This window comes from Aedes aegypti, chromosome 2 (assembly GCF_002204515.2).
Source record: "Aedes aegypti strain LVP_AGWG chromosome 2, AaegL5.0 Primary Assembly, whole genome shotgun sequence".
NCBI classification, from domain to species: domain Eukaryota; kingdom Metazoa; phylum Arthropoda; class Insecta; order Diptera; family Culicidae; genus Aedes; species Aedes aegypti.
Window position 1 is genome coordinate 300,068,376 of NC_035108.1, and position 24,530 is coordinate 300,092,905.

The following is a 24,530-nucleotide window of genomic DNA, read 5'->3' on the forward strand; positions in this document are numbered from 1 at the left end:
CATTGTATTTTGCAGTGTTGATTAAAAATTGCATGAGCTTCAAAACAATGGCAACGTTTTTATTACAATAATCAGAATTTGTGGATATTCTGATTCAGCTATCCTTTTCAAATTACTGCATAAGATGGTTAACATTGATTGAAATATTTGAAACTCCAAGAAAATATAATTTTGAGCTGGTGAAAAGATTACAAACTGAGGAAGGATTAAGAGCACAATCAGACCCTTGGATGTGCAATATGGATTAGTATACAGTAGGGTGCGGCTTATTTTTCAAAAGTTCTCAAAACCAAAAATTCGTGTGCTCTACAAATTACATTAAAAGAGAAACCTCAAAATCTGAGCCAAAAATATTAACATTTAGAGGTGGCGCAAGCGTGTTGAAGGTGAATTTCATGTTATAAAAAATGATCTGCAGTTAAGTAAACATAACTTTGTTATTTTTCAACCGATTTCAAAATTTTAGCACCACTTTCTTTCAAATTAAATTTATTAAAATTTTGTAGAACATCAAATTTGTCTAAAATCAAAACTTGTCTTAGTTAAAAATACTTTTATCCAAATTTTTCCTCATTTTGCTAAAAAAATCATTTTTGTTTGACCATAACTTCATGATTACTCAATCGATTCCAAATCTTTTCACATACTTTTGAAGCAAATTTATTTGTTTTCAAACTGTACATACAACATTTTTTTCTAAAAAATATTGACTTAGGTATTCAACAAAAACTACCCAAAAACATGATTTTTCAACGAAAAAATCAAATTTCTTTGAATTATTTAAGTTTTTTTGCCGAAAATAGCATTTTTTCTATAAAACTTAAATATGTAAAGCATCTTGCCTTAATTACGAGTTGAATAGTGCATATATTGTTTAACATATGCAAACATAATTTTGTTTCAAAATTATTTAAAAATTGTTGCAAAGTCCTTCCCAAACGTTTAACAAATGTGGGTTTCGTAGCCATGCGGTTAGCGGCGTCAGTCGTTTAGGCGTATTGTGCTACGGAGTGTGGGTTCAATTCCCGCCCCAGTCGGAGAAAACTTTTCGTCAAACGAAAAATTCTGCACTGGTCCATTGGTCGTTCCGTGTGTCCGTTGTCTAATGTTCGTTATGTTCAGTCTGTGCAGCCTATGGCTGAAAACGGTGTAAATTGTCTTTTAAAAAAAATCAGTTTCAGCTTAAGAGACAATATTTAACTGCCAAAGATTTGACAAAACTGGCATTTTTCGTTAAAAATAATGTTTTTGTGCAGTTTTTGTTGAATAACTTGGTCAAGACATTTTTTTAGTGAAATGTGATGTATGAAAGGTTTGAAAACAATTAAATTAGCTTTAAAAGCATGTAAAAAGATTTGGAATCGGTTGAGTAATCATGAAGTTATGGTCAAACAAAGTTGAAAATTTTAGTAAAATGAGGAAAAATTTGGAATAAATTACTTTTAACTAAAACTTGTTTTCATTTTATACAAATTTGGTGTTCAACAAAGTTTTTACAAATTTAATTTTGAAGGTATTGATGCTGGAAGTTTTGAATTTGGTTGAAAAACAACAAAGTTATGTGTACTTCACTGAAGGTCATTTTTTATAACCTGAAAATTCAACTTCAAGACGCTTGCGCCACCTCTAAATGTTAATATTTTTGGCTCAAATTTCGAGGTTTCTCTTTTAATGTGATTTGAATTCAGTAGAGCACACGAATTTTTGGTTATGAGAACTTTTGAAAAATAAGCCGCACCCTAGTATACAGCCATTCTATGAAAAACCGATCTAGTGGTTCACCGAATTCCGTGAAAATTTGCTATTTTGTTCCTTATCCGAAATAAGGATACACGTATTTTTGGATTTTTTGATTAGGCTGACCATTTCCAAAATAGGGTGACCAAAAAAAAACGAATATGCAAAATTTTTATTTTTTTTTTTTTTTAAATCAAAACTTTTGAACCGCTTGACCGATTTTGAATTTTCTTGGGCGAAATGAAAGCTAATGATTTTGGCTTTTCAAGAAAAATATAAAATTTCACAAAAATTGTTTTTTACATGAAAAAAATCAAAAAAATCCGTTTTTTCGTGTTTTGAAGGCCTCGGGACAAAAGGGGCTATTGCTGTACTTGTTTTTTTTCTTAAAAGTTCAGAAAATTTTACGTTAACTGTCAAATTTTCAGCGATGTATGTTTTTTAGTTTTTGATCTATTTTCAACTTATCTATATTCACTTCCTACGTTCACTCTCTCCTACTCTTTAACTCTCACACCGAGCAGGTAGGAGAGAGCTCTGCTGTTAGCTGCCTGCGAAGAGGGTCAAATTGTCTCAGTCACCATCTGATACTGAAGGAGGATTTTTACATGAAAAAATATAAAAATTTCCAAAAAAAATAGAAAATTTTTATATAATCTCATGTAAAAAAAAATATGTTGCATGATTATGATCATAACTAATATAATGCATGAGCATGCACAATAAGAGTAATTTCAGGATTGTAAGCTGTTAATAGATAACTGGCTGCGAGAAGGGTGCTCAAAATAGGATGGTTGAAGTCAGAGAGAGAGAGTAGACAGCTCACTGATAATTGGCATGTTTTTTTGCCGTCTTTGACCTTTTTCTTTTATTCATGGGTTGTGCACAACGGTCAGATGAACTTATTTTGGTTGAAATTATATTCACTTCTTGTGGTTCAATATAAAAAGGGTATGAATATGAAATAATCAATAGCAGTTTGCCAACACACAACTATATTTGGTAATTCAACTTTTTGAAATGTTAAATCATCGAAAGACACCTAGAAATTTTAATTAAGTTTACTTAAATTTTGACGGTTTTTTACTTTATGCCCTTAGAATATGCGGTTTTCCAAAACGCATGAGCGTAATTAGAGCCTATAGCTCATTACCACAGCGGGTTAAGAATAACAGAATGTCCTGAAGATTCAGGCTTCTGAATTCATTTTCACTTAATAAGTGTTTACCAAGTAATTGGAATCGCATTTGCGCAAAAACTGGACAATTACATATCAGATGATACGAAGTTTCATAATCGGAGTCACAACTATCACACACAAATGAGTCAGCACGCTGAATATTTGCCATGTGATAGTTGAGTCGGCAGTGGCCTGTCAACGCTCTGACCAAGAGACTGCAATTCTTCTTTGACAGATTTGTTAAAAACTTCGCCACTCTTGGAGATGGCAACAATTTTGTTTGAAAACAAGACTCTGAACTATTCCAATATTGCTTGTGCTTAGTTGCCGCGCAGTATCTACAAGTGCTTATAGATAGCATCCACTATTGAAACAAGTATTGATAAGATATACAGAGCACTAAAACTACTACAACAAGCGTCGAAAGTGACAGATGTCGGAGTAGCAGAAAATTAAATTTTATCGCATGTTTTCAGCATTCCTTTCAACCAGTACGGAGAATACTGAAAGCAATCTATTCAATCAAAATCTAAAAGAGAACATGACTAAAGGTTATTAGGGATAAGCACACCAATTTTAAATTTGAATATGAAATCGGCACGATAAGTTGGCTATGAAATCATACTTATGAAATAGTAACATGTAACTTTGATTATCGATTTCAAAAAAAGTTCAACCGAGTTCCACCCTAAATCACTCACAGAAATGTTTCGTAGATTGTCCTCTAAGAGGTCTGAAAGATACAGTTACAACTCCCTGCAACTCTTCGAGATTTTTGACTATTTTTAGGTATACTCCTTAACCAGCACAAGTACGAAATGAGTTGTTTGTGATTAAAAATCCGAAAATTTTGCAACGCTATGTGGTCTCGGCTCAACCAGACATAACACCAGAGCACATTTATGCTTGAAATAATATATTTTAAGTGTAGTGTTCACGATTTTATTTAAATTTTATATTAAAAACTGACAATAAAATAAATGCGATTTTTTAGCATAAATGCGTATAAGTCACTTTTGCAGCTACGAGTGAGAATATTTGTCGCTTTGTTTTCTTGGAAAATAATAAAATTGGCGCTTAGGACAGTTTTGCGATTATGCGATATATGTTATTTATGCAAATTGTAGCACTTTTGACCAGAAACAACTTTCCCTTCCATACCAAGGTGCTCAAATGGCTTGATCTTCCAGTTTTGATTTTTGTCCCGCATCTCCATACATTCAACGCACTGTGCATCGTTCTTAACCTCGAATGCAACCGAAGATTTGCACCAAAATTTTAACCGCGGTTGTGAATGGACCGGTTTTCGAACCGGCGTTTGAACCGATGATTACTTTACACATGTTTGGGTTTAGGTTCAGGTTCGAGCGTTTCGGTTTGCACACGAGAACAATGTACAAGGATAGTACGAAACCGTCTGAACCAACGTGTTCGATGTTCGTTTGAGAAGACTGCATAATAGACGTATTTCTAACTGTAGGTCGCTTTGTTTCTATTCGCCTCACTTTTTCTATTCCTCCCGTTTTAGAGCATTCAGGAAATTTATCCATTTGTGCATGATTTCATCCAACCACTCTTAAAGAGCAAATATTGTATCGATTACATCAGATTATAATCGTATCAAGATAGATAATGTGTATTTATCCTTTTTTTAAGTACTAATACCTCAAATTCACTTTCCGATTCTAATGAACTTAGCATTAATAATTATAAAACAAAAGTCGATCAAATTTCTTCTTTGTTTCACTTTGCTTTTTCTGATGAATTTAACTTGGAAATTTGTACCTTCACCGATTACCTCCAACACCAATCAAGAAAGTTTAGCTATCTACATCCGAAAACTCACGCAAGTCAAGTGTTGATCGCACAATTGCCTATCACTCACCCGCACTCGTCGTTGGAGAATCTCTCCGGAAATCGTTGATATCGAACGGCAGATTTCCGTCCATGTAGCTGTTCATCATCCCGTTGACGTTAAAGAAGCTCTGATCGTCGGGCAGCTGCAGATCCATGTCCGGCTCCGGCGAAGGTGCATTGATATCAGGCGACGGCATCGGACTCGGCAAAGTCGTCGTCAGCTCGTCCAACTTCTTCTTCATGCTCTTCAGTCGGTTGCCGAAATTTCGATAGGCCTGCGGGATGGATTCAGAAGAACGTTATTGAAAGACAGAAAAAACTTAGAGAACATCTAGCTTACATTCACCACAACTTTGACCTCCCCTCGTTGATTGTGGTAGAACGTGTCAGCTTGTTCCAGCAAACTTAGAAGCAGCTTCCTCGATTTGATCTCCGTTTTCAAACTATGTACGTAACTTTGGTAATGAACCAGATTCTCTTCAATCTCATGTTCGATATCTTCAACTCGTTTTCGTTCTGCAGAATAAAACAAAAGTTACCTCTATCTCCTTACTCAATTTCCGCATTATCTCACCTTTTCCCTTGATGGAGTTCCGGACCATCTCCACATCAACCAGCGGTGTCTTGTTCAGGCTTTTGAACGTCGTATCCGTATCGGTTTCGTTTTTGACACAATCCTTGATGGTCGAAACCAGCGAAGCACTCTGGAAATCGTCAACATCCAACGTGATGACGACGCTTTTGGTTTGTTCCGTCAACCGCGATGGCCCACTTGCCAGAGTGACGGTTTGTGAACCCGTAGTGGCCGGTGCGGTCGTCGAAGTAACACTCGTAGACGAGTCACTCTTCTTGGCCGATGTAGCACTGAGTAAACCGTTCAGGTCAGCCAGAAACTCATCGTTGTAGATCTCGCGTTGTTCCCAGATCTTGAAGATTCGGAGGATTTTGTGCTTCACCTTTTCGTCCCGAACCAAGGTGGTCGCCTTCTGTAGATACGTTCCCCAGCTATCGACGTATTCGTAGTTTTTACGCTTGCTGTACTGGATGACATCGTTTGCCAAGTAGAACAGCGTGAGACGGTTTTCCACTTTCACTGTAGGGAAAAAAAGATTTAAATCAATAAATTCAAATTTTTCGAAAGTTTTTTAGTATTTTTCCATAAATATATGCAGTGTATCTTTTACGGATTTTTTTTTTCAGAATTTCCTCTAGAGATATTTCCGGGAAATCCCTAGGAAGTGCTAATGGAATCCGTCTACAAATTCTTCAAGGTATTTACTACTTAACAAATCAGAAATGAAACTTCTGGAGAAATAGCTGACAAACTCATTCAAGGATCTCAAAATTTTAGATCCCTGAGAAACCTGGGAGAGATTTCCAGATAAATTGCTATAATAATCATTGAAAAAAATACCAAACAAATTCGTCATAAATATTCTACCAGACTTTCTTGACTAATACCTGAAAAGCAACGGGCGTATTTCCTATTATAATAATGTACTAGAAAAATCGGAAAAATACTGGAATAATTTTTGTTATATTTCGTAATAGAACATCCTAATGAGTTTTCCAAGATTTTATAGAGAATCAACTTGAGAAAGTGTTAGGAATCTGTAGAAAATGCTTTAAAAATATTCCTGGGTGAGGAAATTCTGTAGCAGCTTTATCAGCTTTGTCATAAAGACAAATTAAAATATATAAGATAAAAATAATAGAATAAAAAAGAGAATTTTTTGAAAGAATTCCTGATTAACTTCCTGGAAAAAATTCTAGAACAACTGCTGGAAAAATCTGTTATTTTTTTAATAAATCTCTGTAAAAATAGCTCAGAAGAATACTAAAACAATTAACGTGGAAATTTTTAGATGAATTTTTGTGCGATTTTTTCAACAAATCTTCGAACAAATTGATTCATAAACCCTGGAATATACCTTTGTTAGTTCCTCTGGAAGAATTCCTTGAAAATCTTTTAAAAATCTTACGGGAGACATAGGGAAAGTGTACCAGTTATGGCCATAGTGGTTCCCTATTTGGCCATATGCAAAATATGGATAACTTTTACATTTTTAATCTTTCTGAATGTTTTAACATCAAGATTTATCCTTTATCTTACTGCTAAAACACAAAAGATCTTTCAAAATGTGAAGGCATTCAAGATATCACGTATGGCGAAATAGGGAACCACTATGGCCATAACTGGTACACCTACCCTAGATATATAAATTAATGGAAGAATCTCCATAGGAAATTTCTGCTGGAAATCGTAGAATTGTGGAAACTATTGGAGCGTTTTCACGCTGAATGGTTTCTTTAAAAATTCCTCTAAGCATACCAAGAAAAACCAGTAGAAATATATTTGGAAGAATCCATGTGAGAATTGCTGAAGAAATCTCTGGAGGAAATTCTGAAAGAGTCTTTTGATGAGTCCCTAAACGTGCACGATATGACCGAAAAGATAATTAAACATTATCACAAAAAAATGGAATATGCCTTCCGTGAAACCGCCAACTATCATTGACAACCTCAACGCAGCTCTAATTGTTTATGGTGTATAGTCAATCGTAGTCGTTCAAATACTCCAAGGATGGCGCCATTATCAATTGAAAAAATGTCTCCATATACCACGGGGATAATTTATATTGGGTACAAAAAACCTCACGATAGCCCACGGAGAGGGAGGTGGGAGTAAATGAAAATCTACATGGGCATTGCAGGTTCAAATAGGTCTGAGTAATTTGGCATGAAGCCATTTGGCATAAAATAATTTGGCATAACGCCGTTTGGTATAAAGGGCATTAGGCATAACCGTCATTTGACACAACATTTTGTCCCCTAATGCTATAACTAGATAACTCAAAAATCAAAATTTTGGGAGGTGCAATTTTGAAAATATGACCGTTTTACAAGGTGATGGTTAATCGCAGAGAATATGATTGAGAAAAAAGCTTTACCTTGTGTAATTTAAAAGACATGGACAGCCATTTAGCTGCTAAGACAAGACAGGAGAATCTGACAACTGTCCGTGTTGAAAATCGATCAAATTACATGCTTACTGGTGGTGACCAATGGGATAAATTTTGAACGCGGGGCGCTGTTTGGTTCTGAAGTCTTGTGCTCTTGAAAATTTGAGGTGCGGCTTCGTTCTATAATCACCTCAACACTAGACAACGGACAAGCATGCTCCAGTGGCACAACCAAGAAACATTCTTGACGAAAGTTTCAACAGCTGAAGCGGGAATCGAACCCACACCCCATGACACGATGCGCTTAAATGCCTGACGAGATAGTTTGTAGATCTAATTAAGATAAATGTTTTGACATATTAAAATTTTAAATTACGAGCTATCTAGTCGTAGCATCAAGGGGACGATTTTTTCATGAAGAACGGCCATCTTTGGAACAAAAAGCAACAAAACTCAGTTTATGCCAAATGGCCATTTTGCCAAATGACTGTTATGTCGAAAGACCTTATGCCAAACGACCTTAAGACAAATGGCTTTATGCCAAATGGAATAGATCTGGGACATTTGGTATAAAGCCATTTAGCATATGGTCATTTGGCATAACGCCTTTAGGCATCAAGGTCTTTTGGCATAACCTGTTTTCATCTAGAACATGCATCTTTTTAAAAAAGGAATACACGGTGTGCCAGCAACCGTTATTAACGCAAAAAAATGTCCATGAATTTGGCACCCACCATTCGAAAGATATGGTATTCAAGCATCTTCTTCGTGAATTTGAAAATATTTTAACGAGGGACTCGAAAGTTATCGTGATTTCAAGGGTTTGAGCTGTTCTTTTGGAAGTGATTCTTATATACATCAAAATTTTCCCCACCAGTGCATCATTATTAATTTGTAAACTAGCCGAATAACCCTCAGCTTTGCATTAAGCTTTCAAAACATATGATATCTAAGCATCTTCTCTGAAAATTTGAGATAATTTCGTAGATAAAATCAAAAATTACAATGATTAGTATATTTCCCATAATTTCTATGAATTTTAAATAAGAGCATATTTATAAGGCTTTGCTATATTATGGTACATAAGGCTGATACAAATATTAATTTTCTTTTATGTCACCCCCCCCCCCCTTCCAAAATCCGAAAACTTTGAAGGGGAGAAAAACAAATCATAATTTTTTTGACATCAGTTTGATTTTTTTCAATTTTCAAAGTAAAAAACAAGTAAAAGAATGAGCCAGAGGACGTTTGAAAAAAGTTTAACAATTATCGTTCAAAATAAAAATTCGAAAAATTAACTTTTTTTTCATTTTTATTTTTTTGTTCCTTATTTATTTTTATCCCCCCCCCCCTCGTATCTTCCAAGTGGTCTCGGACATAAAAGAAATTTAATATTTGTATCAGCCTAATTTACAAATAAAAAATGTTTATAGGACTGACACTCGGCATTCAAAAGATATAGTTGGCTACACACATTAGTTGTCTACCATATTCGAAGTTAGTTTGAGAAAACTTTATCAAAAGACACCATAACTAGAGTACTTTGAAGTTTTGGAAAAGCGAATTTTGAATATTTTTGATTAGCATGTTCAATGTTTTTACCTTTACTAAACCCAACAAACTCTTGTAAATATGTTAATCATTGTGATTAAACAACGTGATTAACCTCTCGATGCTGTTTCTTTGTTATTAAAGCAACTATACTTGCACATGGAACCGACGGATGCTACTTAGGACTTGTTGCACCACCCTCAGTATGCAAATAATGGAATTCTTATTCCCTGTACTAAGCAATATCGGCGCCGGCTGCGTCCGAATACAGGTCAATTTGGGTTATGGAATAAATGTATAACGTGTTGCTATCTCTAAGGAAGCCGTTGGGGTCCTCTGCACTTTCAAGAGAAATCATTTTGAGTTTGGAAAATGGGAAAGGGTTATATTACAGGATTCGTCTTGGTAAATAAAACGCATAATTACAAGAGTCTTAGAGACCATCGCATTCAGTGAATATGATACACCTCTCTACAAACATAATGAAGTCAACAAAATAATAAATGAAATAATAGTATCTAAAGGAAAAGTCGATATTTATAGTATCGAACAATTCAAGGATCTTGTGTTATTATGTGAAACTAAACCGAATAAGATACTTGTTGCATTCGAATATTTGAAAACATGAAACAAGGTTTGTTTCGACAATAACCGACTACGAACTATTATTTGAACAAATATTTAAACGTATCCCCTTCGTTGTCCAAACCAATTCTGAACAATCATATTTAGCCTATTTAGAACAGTAGCATAAAGCGATCTCACCAGTTGATAATCCATTCTCGACTGAGCAACAAGGAACCACTTTCAAATTGTTCAGGTTCATCAATACGCTTATTTGGGCCATAATGAATCACTGCCCAGCAAAACGCCGAGTATGATATAAAATTGTTAAAAATGAACACATTTGCTTATGCTGTAATGAAGCACTGCCTTTCTTGAATGAAAGATACAAGTTCAATACAAATCTGTTAAGTTATTTGTGTCGCAATGATAAAATGCGTGTCGCGAACATTATTTTAGACGATTGAAAAACAAATCTTAAATACAGTTCCAATACTACAAAGTACTCCAGTTATATTGTCTTTTGATAAAGTTTCATCAAACTAACTGCGAAGATGCTTGAGAACTATATGTTTTGAATACCGAGTGTCAGTCCTATAAACATTTTTATTTGTAAATTATGTACTTTAATATAGCAAAGCCTTATAAATAAGCTCTTATTTAAACGTCATAGAAATAATGGTAAATATACTAATCATTGTAACTTTTGATTTTTTCGACGAAATTATCTCAAATTTTCATAGAAGATGCTTAATGCAAAACTGATGGTTACTTGGCTAGATTACAAGTTAATAATGATGCACTGGCGGGGAAAATTGTGAAGTATATAAGAATCTCTTCCAAAACAGCTCAAAACCTTCAAATCACGATAACTTTCGATTCCCTCGTTAAAATATTTTCAAATTCACGGAGAAGATGCTTGAATACTATATCTTTCGAATGGTGGGTGCCAAATCCTTTGACATTGTTTTGCGTTAATAACGGTTTATGGCACACCGTGAATATAATTCTCAAATTATCATTAGTCATTATGCCAAAATGACCGTCATTTCAAGTTGCAAACAGCATGCAAACTCCTAGTGACATTGAGTCCTTTTATGCGACTCCTTTTGCGCCTGATCAACTTGCCGATGAAGTTAAACAGTATGTTATCGAGATCTCCAATACCGACCCGTCCCTGGTGAACGTAACCAAATTAGTTCTCCGTGGGAAGAATGTTGAGGATGTCTCGTTTGTATTTTTTATAGTTACGATTAGTAAATCTGCTTCGAGCGTAGTCGGCAATCAGTGGTACTAGCCAGATGGTATCACAGTGCGGGCTTTTGAACCGAATCCAAAAAATGGCACTGTTACCAGGCTTCCGGCTATTTCGTAACTCAACATGCATTCGCCGATTTTCTGAATCCTTCTTCGGTTGATTTGGGACGCTATAGTCGATAGTCCTCAATATGGAAACTGGTGCGCAAATCGACGTCGTTTACTCGGATCTCAAAGCTGCTTTCGACCGTGTAGACCACGGTATTCTACTGGCAAAGCTCAATAAACTTGGTGTGTCTGGAGCAATGATACGCTGGTTCAGTTCTTATTTTACTGACCGACTTCTTTGCGTCAAAATTGGTACAGCTGAATCATATCACTTCACCAACCCTTCAGGCGTTCCACAGGGCAGCAACTTAGGACCGTTGCTGTTTACGATTTTCAACAATGATGTTGGACTGATCCTCCCACCAGAATGCCGTTCATTTTACGCAGATGCTGTTAAACTGTATATCATTGTTCGTTGCTTCAGAGACTGCTTACAACTACAGAACCTAATTCACAGCTTCGAAACGTGGTGTTCAGATAATTGTCTAACTCTCAGTGTTCACAAATGCAATGTAATCACATTTCATCGCAGGAAGAGCCCTGTTTTGCACGATTATAAGATGAACGGCCAGAGTCTCCAACGCGTCAACAATCTTCGTGATCTTGGAATCTCACTGGATGCCCGATTAACGTTTAACCAACACTACTCGGTTATGCTTACTAAAGCAAACAGACAACTTGGTTTTATATTCAAAATTGCCGACGAAATCCACGATCCTCTGTGTCTCAAAGCGTTATACTGTGCGCTTGTATGTTCGATTTTAGAATTCGGATCAGTCATTTGGTGTTCATATCACGCATTCTGGATAGCGAGGATTGAGGCCATCCAAAGAAAATTTGTTCGCTATGCCCTTCGGTATCTACCAACGATCCATCAAACATTCCGCCCTACGAAAAAAGTTGCCAATTATTGGGTATAGAAACCCTCGAACATAGGCGTACAACCAATTTTTGTAGCTAAACTCTTTACCGGAGAAATCGACAACCTCGAAATAATAGGCCAAATTGGCATTTATGTTCCTGAACGAAATCTTCGCTCAAGATACTTTTTTGCGCCTCGGTATCCGATCATCAAATTAGGGCCCATTCACAAATTTCATAACGTTGAAAGGGATGGGTGGCTGTCCTAAGAGCGTTACAGCTCATACAATATTTGTAGAATATTCATACAAAATGCGTTACAAGAGGGTGGGAGGGTGTCACAAATGCCCATTTTCAGCGTTATGAAATTTGTGAATGAAGCCTTATGGCATGCATGACCCGATACGTTTCACTACCACACGGTTCAACGAATTTCACTCGATCTTCGACTTTCACGACACCTCAACAACATTTTGTCGTCGAATACAACGGGAATTGATCGCTCGACAGCGTAATATTCCAATATAAACATTTGAACATCTACTAATGGAACAGGCGAGTCTCTGTCCAAGTCCTGTACTCAGTAGTTTTATGCTACACCTTTGTTTTTATTGCATGGATTCCAACGCTACAAACATCGAGTATTAACTGGATCAATGAACCTAGATTTTCCAAAAATGTTTTTCAAGCAATTGTGTATGTTAAGCTCAACTATTTAAGAGCAGAGTGTCTACTCGTTTACTGAAATGAAATTCCCTGATATTTCCAGGTTTTTTCCAGGTCTTAAGAAATAATTCCAGGCTCAAGAAAAACTCTTAAATTATGATGATTATTGAATTATAAATTTTGAATGAATTTGAATTCATTTCTAACAATAGGTCTTAAATGGCTTGAAAACACTACAATTTTATTTTAGAAACCTCAAGAATACAATATGGGTTTTTTGAAGAAGAACCACAGAAAACACCTCAGAGATTTCATTGGGAATTCCTCCAAAGATTCCCCAACAAAGACTTAAGTTCTCCAGACAACGATTCTTCCATCGCTTTATTTTGGGCACTCTCAAAAATACCCGTTTGGAACATCTAAAAAACAGTATCGTCTCCAGAAAGCACCTCTGGGTCTTTCTTAGAATCACCTACAACATTGATTTTCAGGAATATCTTCAACATTTCAACTTGAAATTTCTCTGTGGATACTTTCTGAATGTACCCTAGAGATTCCTTCTAAGATTTCTTGAGTAATTACTCCAGTAATTCTTTGAGATATTTCCCAAGTAAGTCGTCGAATATTTTTTCAGGCATTTTTAAAAGAATATCTCTAAAGAAATTGCATGCAAATTTTTCAGATATTATTAGTTAAATGTTTGATAAATACATGGACGAGTAATATTTTAGAAGAAAACCTAAAGTAAACTCCGATGAAGCTTGTGTAAGGTTCAAAGTACATAACTCTTGATGAACAAGGATCCCCGAAAGAACTCCTAGACACTTGAGGAAGTTTGAGAAGATTTCCTAGATCAATTGTTAAGATATTGAAAACAAAAATCGATCGAATAGCTTATCCCGTAGGATTTTCAGAATTATAATTCCTTGAATAACATCGGAAGGAATTTCCAAAGAAGTTTGTAAGAGAATGATCGGAGTAATTATTGGAAAATTTGCAGTGGTGTTAACTGGTGTGGAACCTTGAATAAACTTTAGAAGATTCCAAGGGTATTTTATTCGAGAAATTCATTGGAAAACGTTTGGATGAAATGCTGAAGAAACATCTAGAAAAAAATTAATAGAAGCATTATGATTAATCGACGATCGAGTTTATTGGGAAGTCCTTCCTTCCCACTAGATTTCCTCGAATAACCCCTCGAGAAACTGTTGGAACGATTCCTGGAAGTAACCATAAATGAACTCTAAAGGAATTAACATGAAAAAGCGTAGGAATTCTTGTGCGATTCCTTGGTAAAATATCTAAAGCATAAGCATGAGCATTGATGACCGTACAATTCGTAGTTGCTACTACGTGATTGACCAGAATAATCGAAGTTGCACAAGGAACCAAGAGATCAGTGGCGATTCCCCAACCTCAAATCTACCTGTTCCACAAATAGAAATTCTTGATTTTATGCAACCAATTTGCATCTATTAATTGAAGATTTGCTAGAAAGGAAGATTCCAATCATTTACTATTGGCTTTATGATCTTAATTTGTCGAAAAACGACATTTTTAGATGCGTAGAACAGGTAAAAAGTGCGGTTACGAGTCGCCTCTGCAAGAGATGTAGCTTGGGAGTAGCTTTCCATCTTCAATGTACACTTTCGAGAACTCCAAACATTGAAAAGTCAATAACGGCGCCGGCCACGTCATTACGGTCATCGGGGAAGGGAAGGAATGTTAGTGTGACATCCAGAAACTGAGATCACCTCTGCATCTCCATGGTTGTCACGGGAAGGAGTTTTGTTAGAGGGGAGGGATCATAGCTGCTTGATCAGTGAATCCTGATCAAGCAGCTATGATCCCTCCCCTCTAACAAAACTCCTTGGTAAGTGATGCGATTCATGCAACCTCAGTTCAAAAAATCACCTATCAGCACTTTAAAGACAACGTGAACATATGGTAAGTCGACACTTTTAGAACCATTCAAAGGTTATTTTTTATAATGATAAAATCAAATAAAAGGAAAGGTTTGGGATTTTTAATGTTAATGTACAAGAATCTATGTCGACACTTACTATAACGAACTGTTCTTATTTTGTTAAAACAAATTATTTAAGTAACATTTCCATCGTTCTCATGATAAATATAAGTTTTTTTTTAAATATATTGTAAATTTAAAATGAAAGCATGAAACGAACTCACCAAATTGATCATCAGTCCTTGATTGAGCAGCTATAAGCTACTTAAATCAGCATGGTCATTTCACAATAGCAAAATATCACTCCGGCGATGCGAAAACGGGAACTCGATTTGAACTCAAATCGCGTGCAAACCAATATGAGAAAAGAAAGATCTACGACACAAAAACAAACGATTTATCTGGTGAAGATAAAACGAAACCAAAACTCAAACCTTCAAGAGCACAAAGCTAGAGTACCAGATAGCGGTTCAAGCTGAAAACCTAATCCATTGGTCAGCACCAGCGAGTGACCAATCGATCAAGTTCACAGCCCGATCCGCTGACCGGCTCTCCAGATTCGAGCTCCCGAAAATCTAATGTTTGGCGTCGATGCATATTCACCTTCCGCTTGGCCTTTAACAAACCACTGCCCAGCAGAACGCGTGCAGAATAGTCCGTTTTATTTCCGCTATAAGCATTTTTTATCAAAAACCACCAGCCGTTTCACCAGCCGAATTTAATAATTTTCTCTTGTGCGATTCCTTGGTAAAATATGTAAGCGAATTTCTTCAAAACTATGGTGGGTTTTATTGAAGAAATTTCTGTATATGAATGTTTGGAAAAATCTTTAGAGCAACAACTGGAGGAATCGATTGAAGAATTAGTACATAGTTTGGGATAATTTTCGAAAAAAAAAATAAATCAAAGAAATAAACCAAAAAATTACGGGAGCACAATCTGGAAAAATTCCAATAAACATCCTTCGTAAATTCGGTGGATGAATTTCTGGGATAATTGGTAGAGAGAACTCTATACAAAAAAGTCTAGAGAACATCTTTGAAAGTATTCCAGATCAAATCTCTTGGAATTACTGGGATATTTCTTGAAGCTTTTCCTTGAGGGATCTGAGAAAAAATCTAGATGAGCCTATTGAATATTCGAATTATAGTCTTTGAATGTTACTGTGTAAAATTATGCATCAGGATTAACTGCAAGCAATATAATGAATATAGTAACTTAAGAGACAATTTTGTTCAAAACGACGACTTTAGAGATCTTTAGGATTTTTTTCGACTTACATCAAAATAGACACCAAATATCTTAAAAGAGAGGTTTACCAACACTGCAAAGGAAATAAAATGATTTTTTTTTTGTATTTCATTAGAATTTCTACAAAAACAGGAATGCTTAAAATATATTCTGAGATCGGGCTGAGATCTGACGAAAAAGGTCTATTCAGAAGTTCCATTAAAAAGTATTCTTTTTACTGGTGTATGCGTGAATCTTTTACATTAATCAAAAAACACTGCGGAACATTTTCTTTGTTTCAAGCATCTAAATACTGCTATTTACTTAAATTATACTTACTGAAACCATGGTCGTTTTCAAAAATATTTTCTAGTTTTTGGGATATTGGGTGTTGAAATGCATTGTTTAACGACTACAGTCAACTTACATGCAAGAACCAGCTTATATGAAGATTTATTTGCTTAGTTTACTACAGAATTCAAAGTTGATGTGTAAGAGAATACTTTTCTACGAGTTTCATGATACTTTCAAAGCTTAAAATTTATTTGTTGATGTTGTTCCGACAGTAGCTCAGGGGATTTGGTTTTTCTCCGGATTGGATTTAACTTGCACTGAAACGCGTGGGTTGATTTTCAAGATAACTTTAACTTTATTAACTTTGATTACTCCGCGAGAATATCACTCCGCGAAGTCTGCTAGTGGACTTTTGCCTGTTCATTCATGTCTTCCATCCAGCTGCATTTTCTCTTGAATCCACTGTACCTTTCACCTCTTCACACACGCTAGCAAGCTTTCAGTCTAGGCGCGCAAACAGTCTACACACGAAAAGCTCTCACATTTAAACCCTGCTATCCTGCGGTGCGTCGAGTACAAGATTTTTCTCAAACAGATGTATTAGAAAAGTATGGTATCTTGCCATATATGCCATATAATAGGAACGAATAATTTTGTGTGACGATGGCAGCATGTTGAAAAATCAATTTATTCAACATTTATTCGTGCATTCAAACCAAATCCTACATAATCCTATTCTGGTGATTATTGGTGGGATAGATCACTATATACCAATCATAGTTTAACTTTCAACATTAAAAACAGCAAGTAGATGAAAAAACCGAATTTAGTACTATACCATTTAATTCCACTAGAGTTTGTATCCTTTGACAGATACGCGTATTTCGACCTCAACTGTAAGGCCGTCTTCAGTGTCGTGTACTAGACTCGACAGATTTATTATTAAAAACAGCATTTCATACTACTTTGATGATCAGTAGCTCAAAATTGTAATGTGCTGGAACATTTTCATATGATCTTTGAGACACGCAAAAATGTTATCTTTGTTAAGCTGCGTAATATTGAAATCTTTAATTATACGGATTCATATCCTGCAACAAAAAGATATTTTTTTCCGGAACTACGAACAATCGATGATTATAGTACTTTATGACAAATATATGGTGCATTATTTGAGAGCATTTCACGGAAAACATCCAAGTTTATTAATGAACTGAATCGTTCAAGTAGCAATTTGAAGCGGCGCAGCCGAAATTTTTTATATTAAATAAAGTGTGCAAAAATAGTTTCGAAATAGTTAATCGTGAACATATTCAACCATAAATTACTGTTTCAAAATTATTTCCCTGAGTGTGGCCAAAATTCCCTGAGAATTCCAGGTTGAATAAAATTCCCTGAGAATCCCAGGTTTTCTAGGTTTTTCCAGGTAGTAGACACCCTGATTTAAGAGATAAATTTTAAATACATAGGAGAAGGTTTCGACCGTGATTGTTTTGTATTATTTTGTTTTATGGCTGCATCGAATGCATTATAAGCATCGACACCTATTCGTTTCCATCATTTGCTTCTATAGACTCCCTTTACCTTTGAGTCGCATGACCGCTACAGCCATAAAACAAAATTATAAGTTTTAAATTGTTTTCGTTTGTTTTTTGCTGTTTACTATTAATAAGCTTAGCTGCCCATAACTGCATATTTGTAACATTCGACAAAAGTAGGCATTGAGTAAATGGAATACCAATTGTGCATTTTATGGTAGTATGGGAAGAAACTAGAATTTTGAATAATTAACAGGAACTCTAAAGTGATTATTTGAGGCTGAAATTTTGTACAACTCATATCACATACTGCGTGAACTGGGTGAAAATATTTCTGATATAAATTTAATTACTTCTACATTATGAGGCTTATGTATAATCTCAATGTGGCTGTACCCATAATCCCTTTCTTCTGAGAAAAGAAAGCATTGTGAAAATCAGCATCTCCAACAGAATTTGTTTGAAATAGTAGTGTAGTAGTGTCATTACTAATACTGTTTAGTCGAAATGATTTGTCATTTAAGTGTCCTTTTTAGTCATGCTATTGTGATTACTCCTGTCTTTTACGTAAGATTAGAGTCTTTAATATCAATTGTCGTCAAGTCTCAATAAAATTAGGCTGTAGTTCTAGTTAATTTCGTTATTCTCGTAGTAGTATTTATTGGTCATTATATTCATATATCCTTGAAGAAATGATTCACTTTCTTGTCTGTTCAACAATTTCTCGAAATTAGCAATGATCGATCTCAGCCTCTTACTTTCCATAGTCATTATTATAGTGGCTTCTATTAAAGTCTTCTACAAGATTCACTTTTCGGTGGCAAATGCAATGCTTCACAACGCCTACCTTCTACTTGTAAATTTTGAGAAAATGAAGCTGGAATTAGATTATTTATACCATTGTTACAAAAGAGGTATTTCTTATTATGGCAATGTAAAAACCATCCTAAAATAAAATTCTCGCCACTTATTTCTACTTTGAATCTACTAGTCATTTTCCTCAGAGTAATATTCCCTACGTCGTATATGATAACGATGTGTCTAGCTAGCTAATAGTAAGAGTGGCTACGGATCGTTCTGGTTAGCAAAAGGCAAACTGATCGTCACCAATAGTACCAATGTCAACTTCGAATAGAATAATTATTTGAAATGGGCATCAATTCTATCAATAACGCAGAATGTCCGTTGGATCACATCCGAGATATTATTGCGTCTATGCCATATGAATTACGACGCGGCTTTAAGCAAAAAATGCCAAATTGTGATACCACCACTACAGGTTACGCCTTTGGTTTTCATCATATGGGCTAATGGATTATGCCCTCCCATCGCGGCAAGGTCGCATAACCAAGAGGAGGGATTTTCAGTATCCCTATTACTTATTACCAAATTATTGGGATAAAAAATCCACATGAGAATTTCATTGGATGTTTTGTTGTTGTTATTGATTTGTCAGATAGGCCCTTATCGCTAATCCCTCTCGATTTATTTTAAGGTTCCCCGGAATTTTTGTGGAACTTCAAAAGCGTTGGGAGTCACTGCTCAAGAACTTTGCGCCATGATAAATTGACAACGAGAAAAGATAAAAAAAAAGTGTTTCAAAGACCAAAAACGAAAACTTTTTTAAAAAATAGGGACATTTTAGAGACATGCATCAAAATAGTGACCATGTTTCTAATAAGAGACCTGCTCCCAGCCCTGCCAGAAAACAATCAAAACTACTCACCCTGCTTCAGCACATTCAGCCAGCTGCTGACGATCTTCTTGTGGTGAGTTCTTCTCTGCAGACACCACGCCGAAAGCTGCTGGATACTGTCCTGGGTGTCCTTGAGCTCTTTGAGCTTCTGTTCGAAAGCAGGGACATCAAACTCCCCTGCCGTAGCTGCATTTCGTCCTCCCCCTCCACCAGTACTGCTTTTCCCTACCGCTGCCGTAGCAGTCACAGAAAGCGTTGTCGTTTTGGACATTTTTTTGCTTAAATTAAACTTCCTGTTTTCCCGATCTTGTTTCAGCTTCTTCTCAAATTGCACTCATCATCATAAACGGGCATTTGGCTCGATTTGTTCCCGTCAGCTATGGCCAGCCATTGAAGGCCTCTTCCGTGGCACGTTCCTTTTCTTCTCTGCAGTACCACCTTTTCAAGGCCAATCAAAGCGGGAAACTTGCACAACACTTCCAAGAAGAATCTTTCCCCGGGAGGAACGTAAACAAAAACGCACTTTGCACTTTTGACTTCCGGCTGTCTAGGTAAAACCCGTTCCGGCTACATAACCACTTTCGGAACAATCTTTTCGGATCGAGAACGCGATAAAGAGGCCTTAAACCATTCGCACGCACACCTTCCAATTGCAATCCCGCAGCCTCCGGACCGAGAAAACGAAAACAAATCGCCCCTCTGTTTGGCTTCCGCTTGCTGTCCCAAAACTTCAATCACACACACATTCGCCTAGGGAACTGCGTTCCGGACGATTTCTGGCAACTACCGACACCGGATCGGAATACACTCACCGGACCTAGCGAAAACTCACCCTGTTCGAGCGAATCCGAATGAAATTGCTATCCGAAACGTGAGGAAAAGATTTTGCGGCTTGTAACAAATTTTTCTACCAAAAGTTTTGATGCCTCCGCGAAGAGAATGCGCGACCTGTCAAAATTGTGGTCGCCGAGAAAAACTGCACGAAAACGGAGATGGCGCTGCGGAGCGATTTCTTGCAGTTAGACAGCTGGTTACAGCAGTCCCTGGTGGTGCATTTTGATTATTATTATTTCGCATAATGACCCTTCAGGGTTGAATTCTTCGGTGTGTTTCACGCAAAACGCTTCGCGCCTTTCGGTTTGGACAAACACGTGTTTCAAACCGTTTGGGCACCCGAATGAAATTTCATAACATTCCACAAATCCACATAAAATGCGTTGCGGGGGTCGGTGGGTGTCGAAAACAGTCGTTTTGGCGTTATGAAATTTGTGAATGAACCCTTATTTGATAAGTTGCACATTATTCAAACACCATCTTATCTATGGTGTAGAATAAAGTCTACAAATACAATAGCTCTGATGGTAAATTCACTAAAATGGCTTTGGTGAAGGAATTTGACAAATAGCGCCGACATTTTTTGTCGCATAGGATAGTAGAAGGATTAAACTAAGGGTCTGTCCCTGGGAGGGAGAAACCAATACAAAATTTATGTACGTCATAGTGAGCCGAGATTCTGCTGTCACGAACTGTCACTGTGAGCCCAGATCTTGAAGAATGGACAAACTTGATAAAAGCGCGTAATTGATCAAAACAAATTTTTGCATTCCAACAAAGTTGACATTAGTCGGTTGAAAATCAATTCCTGCAACACCCAAAAGCAATGCCACGATAGTACCTTTAAATTTGATCGAATATAAAGTAATGAAACACGCATCTTTTTACTGTTTCTCAATCATCATTAAAATTGAATGCACATAAAACTATGGCCCTTTTTCCAAGTTTGTCCAGAAAGATCGAAGGTACACAATAAAAGAAAACTAGCGATTTTCCCCAAGCCTGCCTTGATTGTCGTTGGTGAGCGGGAGTTATCTTGCAATTTGGAAAAGTGTTGTGTCATATTTCGTGTGTAGTATCGGTGCCTCCCTCCCAGGTCTGTCCCAATAGGGTCCTAAAGCCCTGTCCCAATTTTAAAGCCAAACGCTTAAATTTAGGTAAAAAACACATGTTTACTCAATTTTCTAATGTTTTCCTTTAGTTCAAGTCCAAAAAATATTTTTTTAGATTTTGTCAAACTTTTGGCTTAAACTCAAATTTTGTGTGTATTATGTTTAGCGTGTCCGTTCCAAAATGTCAGATAGGAACAATCCCAGTGTTAAAACTAAGACCCCTGTGGTGTTTTTGTCGACTAAGCGAACGTCAAACATGATCTAAAGTGTCAAGGTTCATTTATGGACCAATTTTTAAAATTAAAATTTAAATATGATATAGCCATTATTTGAGCGGGAAAAATTGCTAAAGTAGTTGCAGTAACATGCTCTTTCGTGTTATTAAATAAAAACAAGATTTCATTAAAAATTTTAGGACCCAATTGGTGAATCAAATCAAAATCGAACTTAAAATTGACAGTTTGAAAATAGGGTCCTAAAGCCCTGTCCTAATTTTAGTACCAAACGATTAAGTTTAGGCCAGAATCACATGTTTACTCAATTTTTGTATGATTTTCGTTGGTTTACGGCCAAAAAACATTTTGTTCGGATTTCTGCACGCAAAGAAAACATTTTTAATACCAAAAATATTCTGTATCATTACAATCATTTTCCTGTATTATTTGCCGGCTTATAATAGCCTTTCATTGTTTTAATAACGACTAGTAGTTCAGTTCAAAAATATTAATTGTTGAATTTGACAGCTGGGTCCAATAGGGTTCAACAAAATTAATTTTTGATTCAATATTTTTTTCTTTTGAAATAACAATATGTTTGCTTTAAAATAAAAATTTATATTTTTAAAATAAATCTTACTGGGTTTTTAATTTTAAAATGCTTATAATTGAAATGAAAAAAGATTTTATTGATCCCAGACCAACTTTTTCCTCCTGCCCCTCCCGCCGAATTTTATTTTGCTCTTATTTTAAAATAAAGAAAACAGATACAACTTTGAATACCTTATATTTTTGTTTTCATCATATATCCAACAATTTACGTAAGGATTTAATCTGCCTGCAGAACATTACAAAAAATAGGAGGCCGTTCATGAATCCCGCGTGATTCAGAGCTGCCGCTATTTGCTGGAATTTCTTGGATTTTTGGTAGATCCTTATATTTTACCAAAATGATTGGAGATTAAAAATGGCATTAGTACTTGCGCGACTATCTCAATGTCTTCTTAATGAATAAACTTGGTTCGCTCCGCAAGCGACGGGGTGGAATCAGCAGCTCGATTTCTCGCGGCTGTATTGCTGAAGGAGTTGACTGCAATTACAAAAGCTGTTGAGAATCCAAATTCTACAAAAATGTTTACAGCTTACCAAGAAAAGTTCCAATAACGATTTCGGTCATTCCGAATCAGTTGCGCAGTTTTATTAACTGGAATATTTCCTCCACAGACAGTTCTTCAATAACTCTTGACGGACATTTTTACTTCAACTCTGTTTCTGTCAAATAAAATGGTGGGTCGTAAGCTGCCATACACACTGAATAAAATTTTCATTTAAATTAAAAATAAAAGTGGCGGAAACAAATCAGTCTATATTTTGAAATAAATGTTTTATTTTGTTGTTTCAACAAAAATTAAATTGGAAATGCTGCCAGTAAATTCAACAAAATTTTTGTTTTGTTCTGATAAAAGTCATTGTTAAATCAGTACAATTTGTTGATTTACAACAAATTGAAAAAGCTTATTGCAAACAACAAGAACAATTATTGTTTTGAATCGTTGTGAATTCTCTGCGTGATGGGATTTTGTCATACCCTTTGGTTTAAACTCAAATTTTTGGTGTATGTTGTTTTCCGTGTCCCTTCCGAAATGTCAAATAGGAACAACCCCAATGTTAAAAAGATGAGCCCCTGTGGCGTTTTTGCCGACTCAGGGAATGTCAAACATGATCTAAAGTGTCAAGGTTCAAATGTTGAACCTATTTTTGTAATTTAATTTTAAATGTGATATAACCGTTATTTGAACAGGAAAAATTGCTAAAGTGGTTGCAAGAACATACTCTTTCGTCTTATTAAATAAAAACAAGATTTCATTAAAAATTTTAGGACCCTATTATTTCCCCTCCGATTTCGATCTGTCAAAAATAAGTCTGCTTCAGAGGAGACTTATTTTTGACAGATCGTGAATTATTCGCATCAAGCTGTTTTCCACTTTTCGCTAGATCGTTATCATCAAGTTAATCTAATTTGCATTACCTAAATGTTTTGGGGACTGTAATTGGGTCCTAAAATTTTTAATGAAATCTTGTTTTTATTTAATAACACGAAAGAGCATGTTACTGCAACTACTTTAGCAATTTTTCCCGCTCAAATAATGGCTATATCATATTTAAATTTTAATTTTAAAAATTGGTCCATAAATGAACCTTGACACTTTAGATCATGTTTGACGTTCGCTTAGTCGACAAAAACACCACAGGGGTCTTAGTTTTAACACTGGGATTGTTCCTATCTGACATTTTGGAACGGACACGCTAAACATAATACACACAAAATTTGAGTTTAAGCCAAAAGTTTGACAAAATCTAAAAAAATATTTTTTGGACTTGAACTAAAGGAAAACATTAGAAAATTGAGTAAACATGTGTTTTTTACCTAAATTTAAGCGTTTGGCTTTAAAATTGGGACAGGGCTTTAGGACCCTATTCTGTTTGAAATGGAATCAAAAACAAGAAATCAAGCCAAAAAGGTAAGTAACAAGTCCTTATGTTCTACAAAGCATTTTTATTTATTTAGTAATTTGTAATTTATTTAGTAACAACGATACCCTGGCGGTTTTACCATTTTTCAGGTCAAGGAAAAAATAACAGTGTTTTTAAGAAAATTACAGGTAGAAAACGTCCTCCGCTGAAGCCTCCGAAGCCTCACGTTATCGGCCGAAATGTTCCCGCAGAGCATTCTTAAATTTTTCCAGTGAGCAATGGTTGCAGACTAGAGTGGTTAGAAGAGGAAAGGATGCAGTTGAGGTCGAGTTTCCCGTGGAGTTGCTGCAAACAGATATCCCGAAAAGTATAGACCCATCCAATTGCCTGCGTAGTAGTGCAATGTTGACAAAATTTTCTTTGTTT

General features: G+C 35.8%; 1 protein-coding gene and 1 long non-coding RNA gene across 5 annotated transcripts in view; both read right to left on the reverse strand.

Annotated features, from left to right (window-relative positions):
- The window catches only part of LOC5571655, a 35,285-nt gene extending 14,836 nt beyond the window's left edge, over positions 1–20,449 (reverse strand). For all 4 annotated transcript variants that reach the window (XM_021845505.1, XM_021845502.1, XM_021845503.1 and 1 more), the window contains exons 1-4: positions 19,499–20,449; positions 5,349–5,867; positions 5,115–5,290; positions 4,803–5,049 (exon numbers count right to left, since the gene is read on the reverse strand). In XM_021845505.1, coding sequence (XP_021701197.1) covers positions 4,803–5,049; positions 5,115–5,290; positions 5,349–5,867; positions 19,499–19,739 — 1,183 coding nt within the window. In that variant the 5' untranslated portion in view covers positions 19,740–20,449. The remainder of the gene's footprint in view (positions 1–4,802; positions 5,050–5,114; positions 5,291–5,348; positions 5,868–19,498) is intronic.
- Positions 20,450–22,400: 1,951 nt separating this feature from the next.
- On the reverse strand, positions 22,401–23,000 carry LOC110675717. Its single transcript, XR_002499737.1, has 2 exons — positions 22,776–23,000; positions 22,401–22,719 (listed from the first exon to the last, which is right to left on the reverse strand). It is a non-coding gene; the product is annotated as an uncharacterized LOC110675717 (long non-coding RNA).
- Between the last annotated feature and the right edge of the window lie 1,530 nt (positions 23,001–24,530).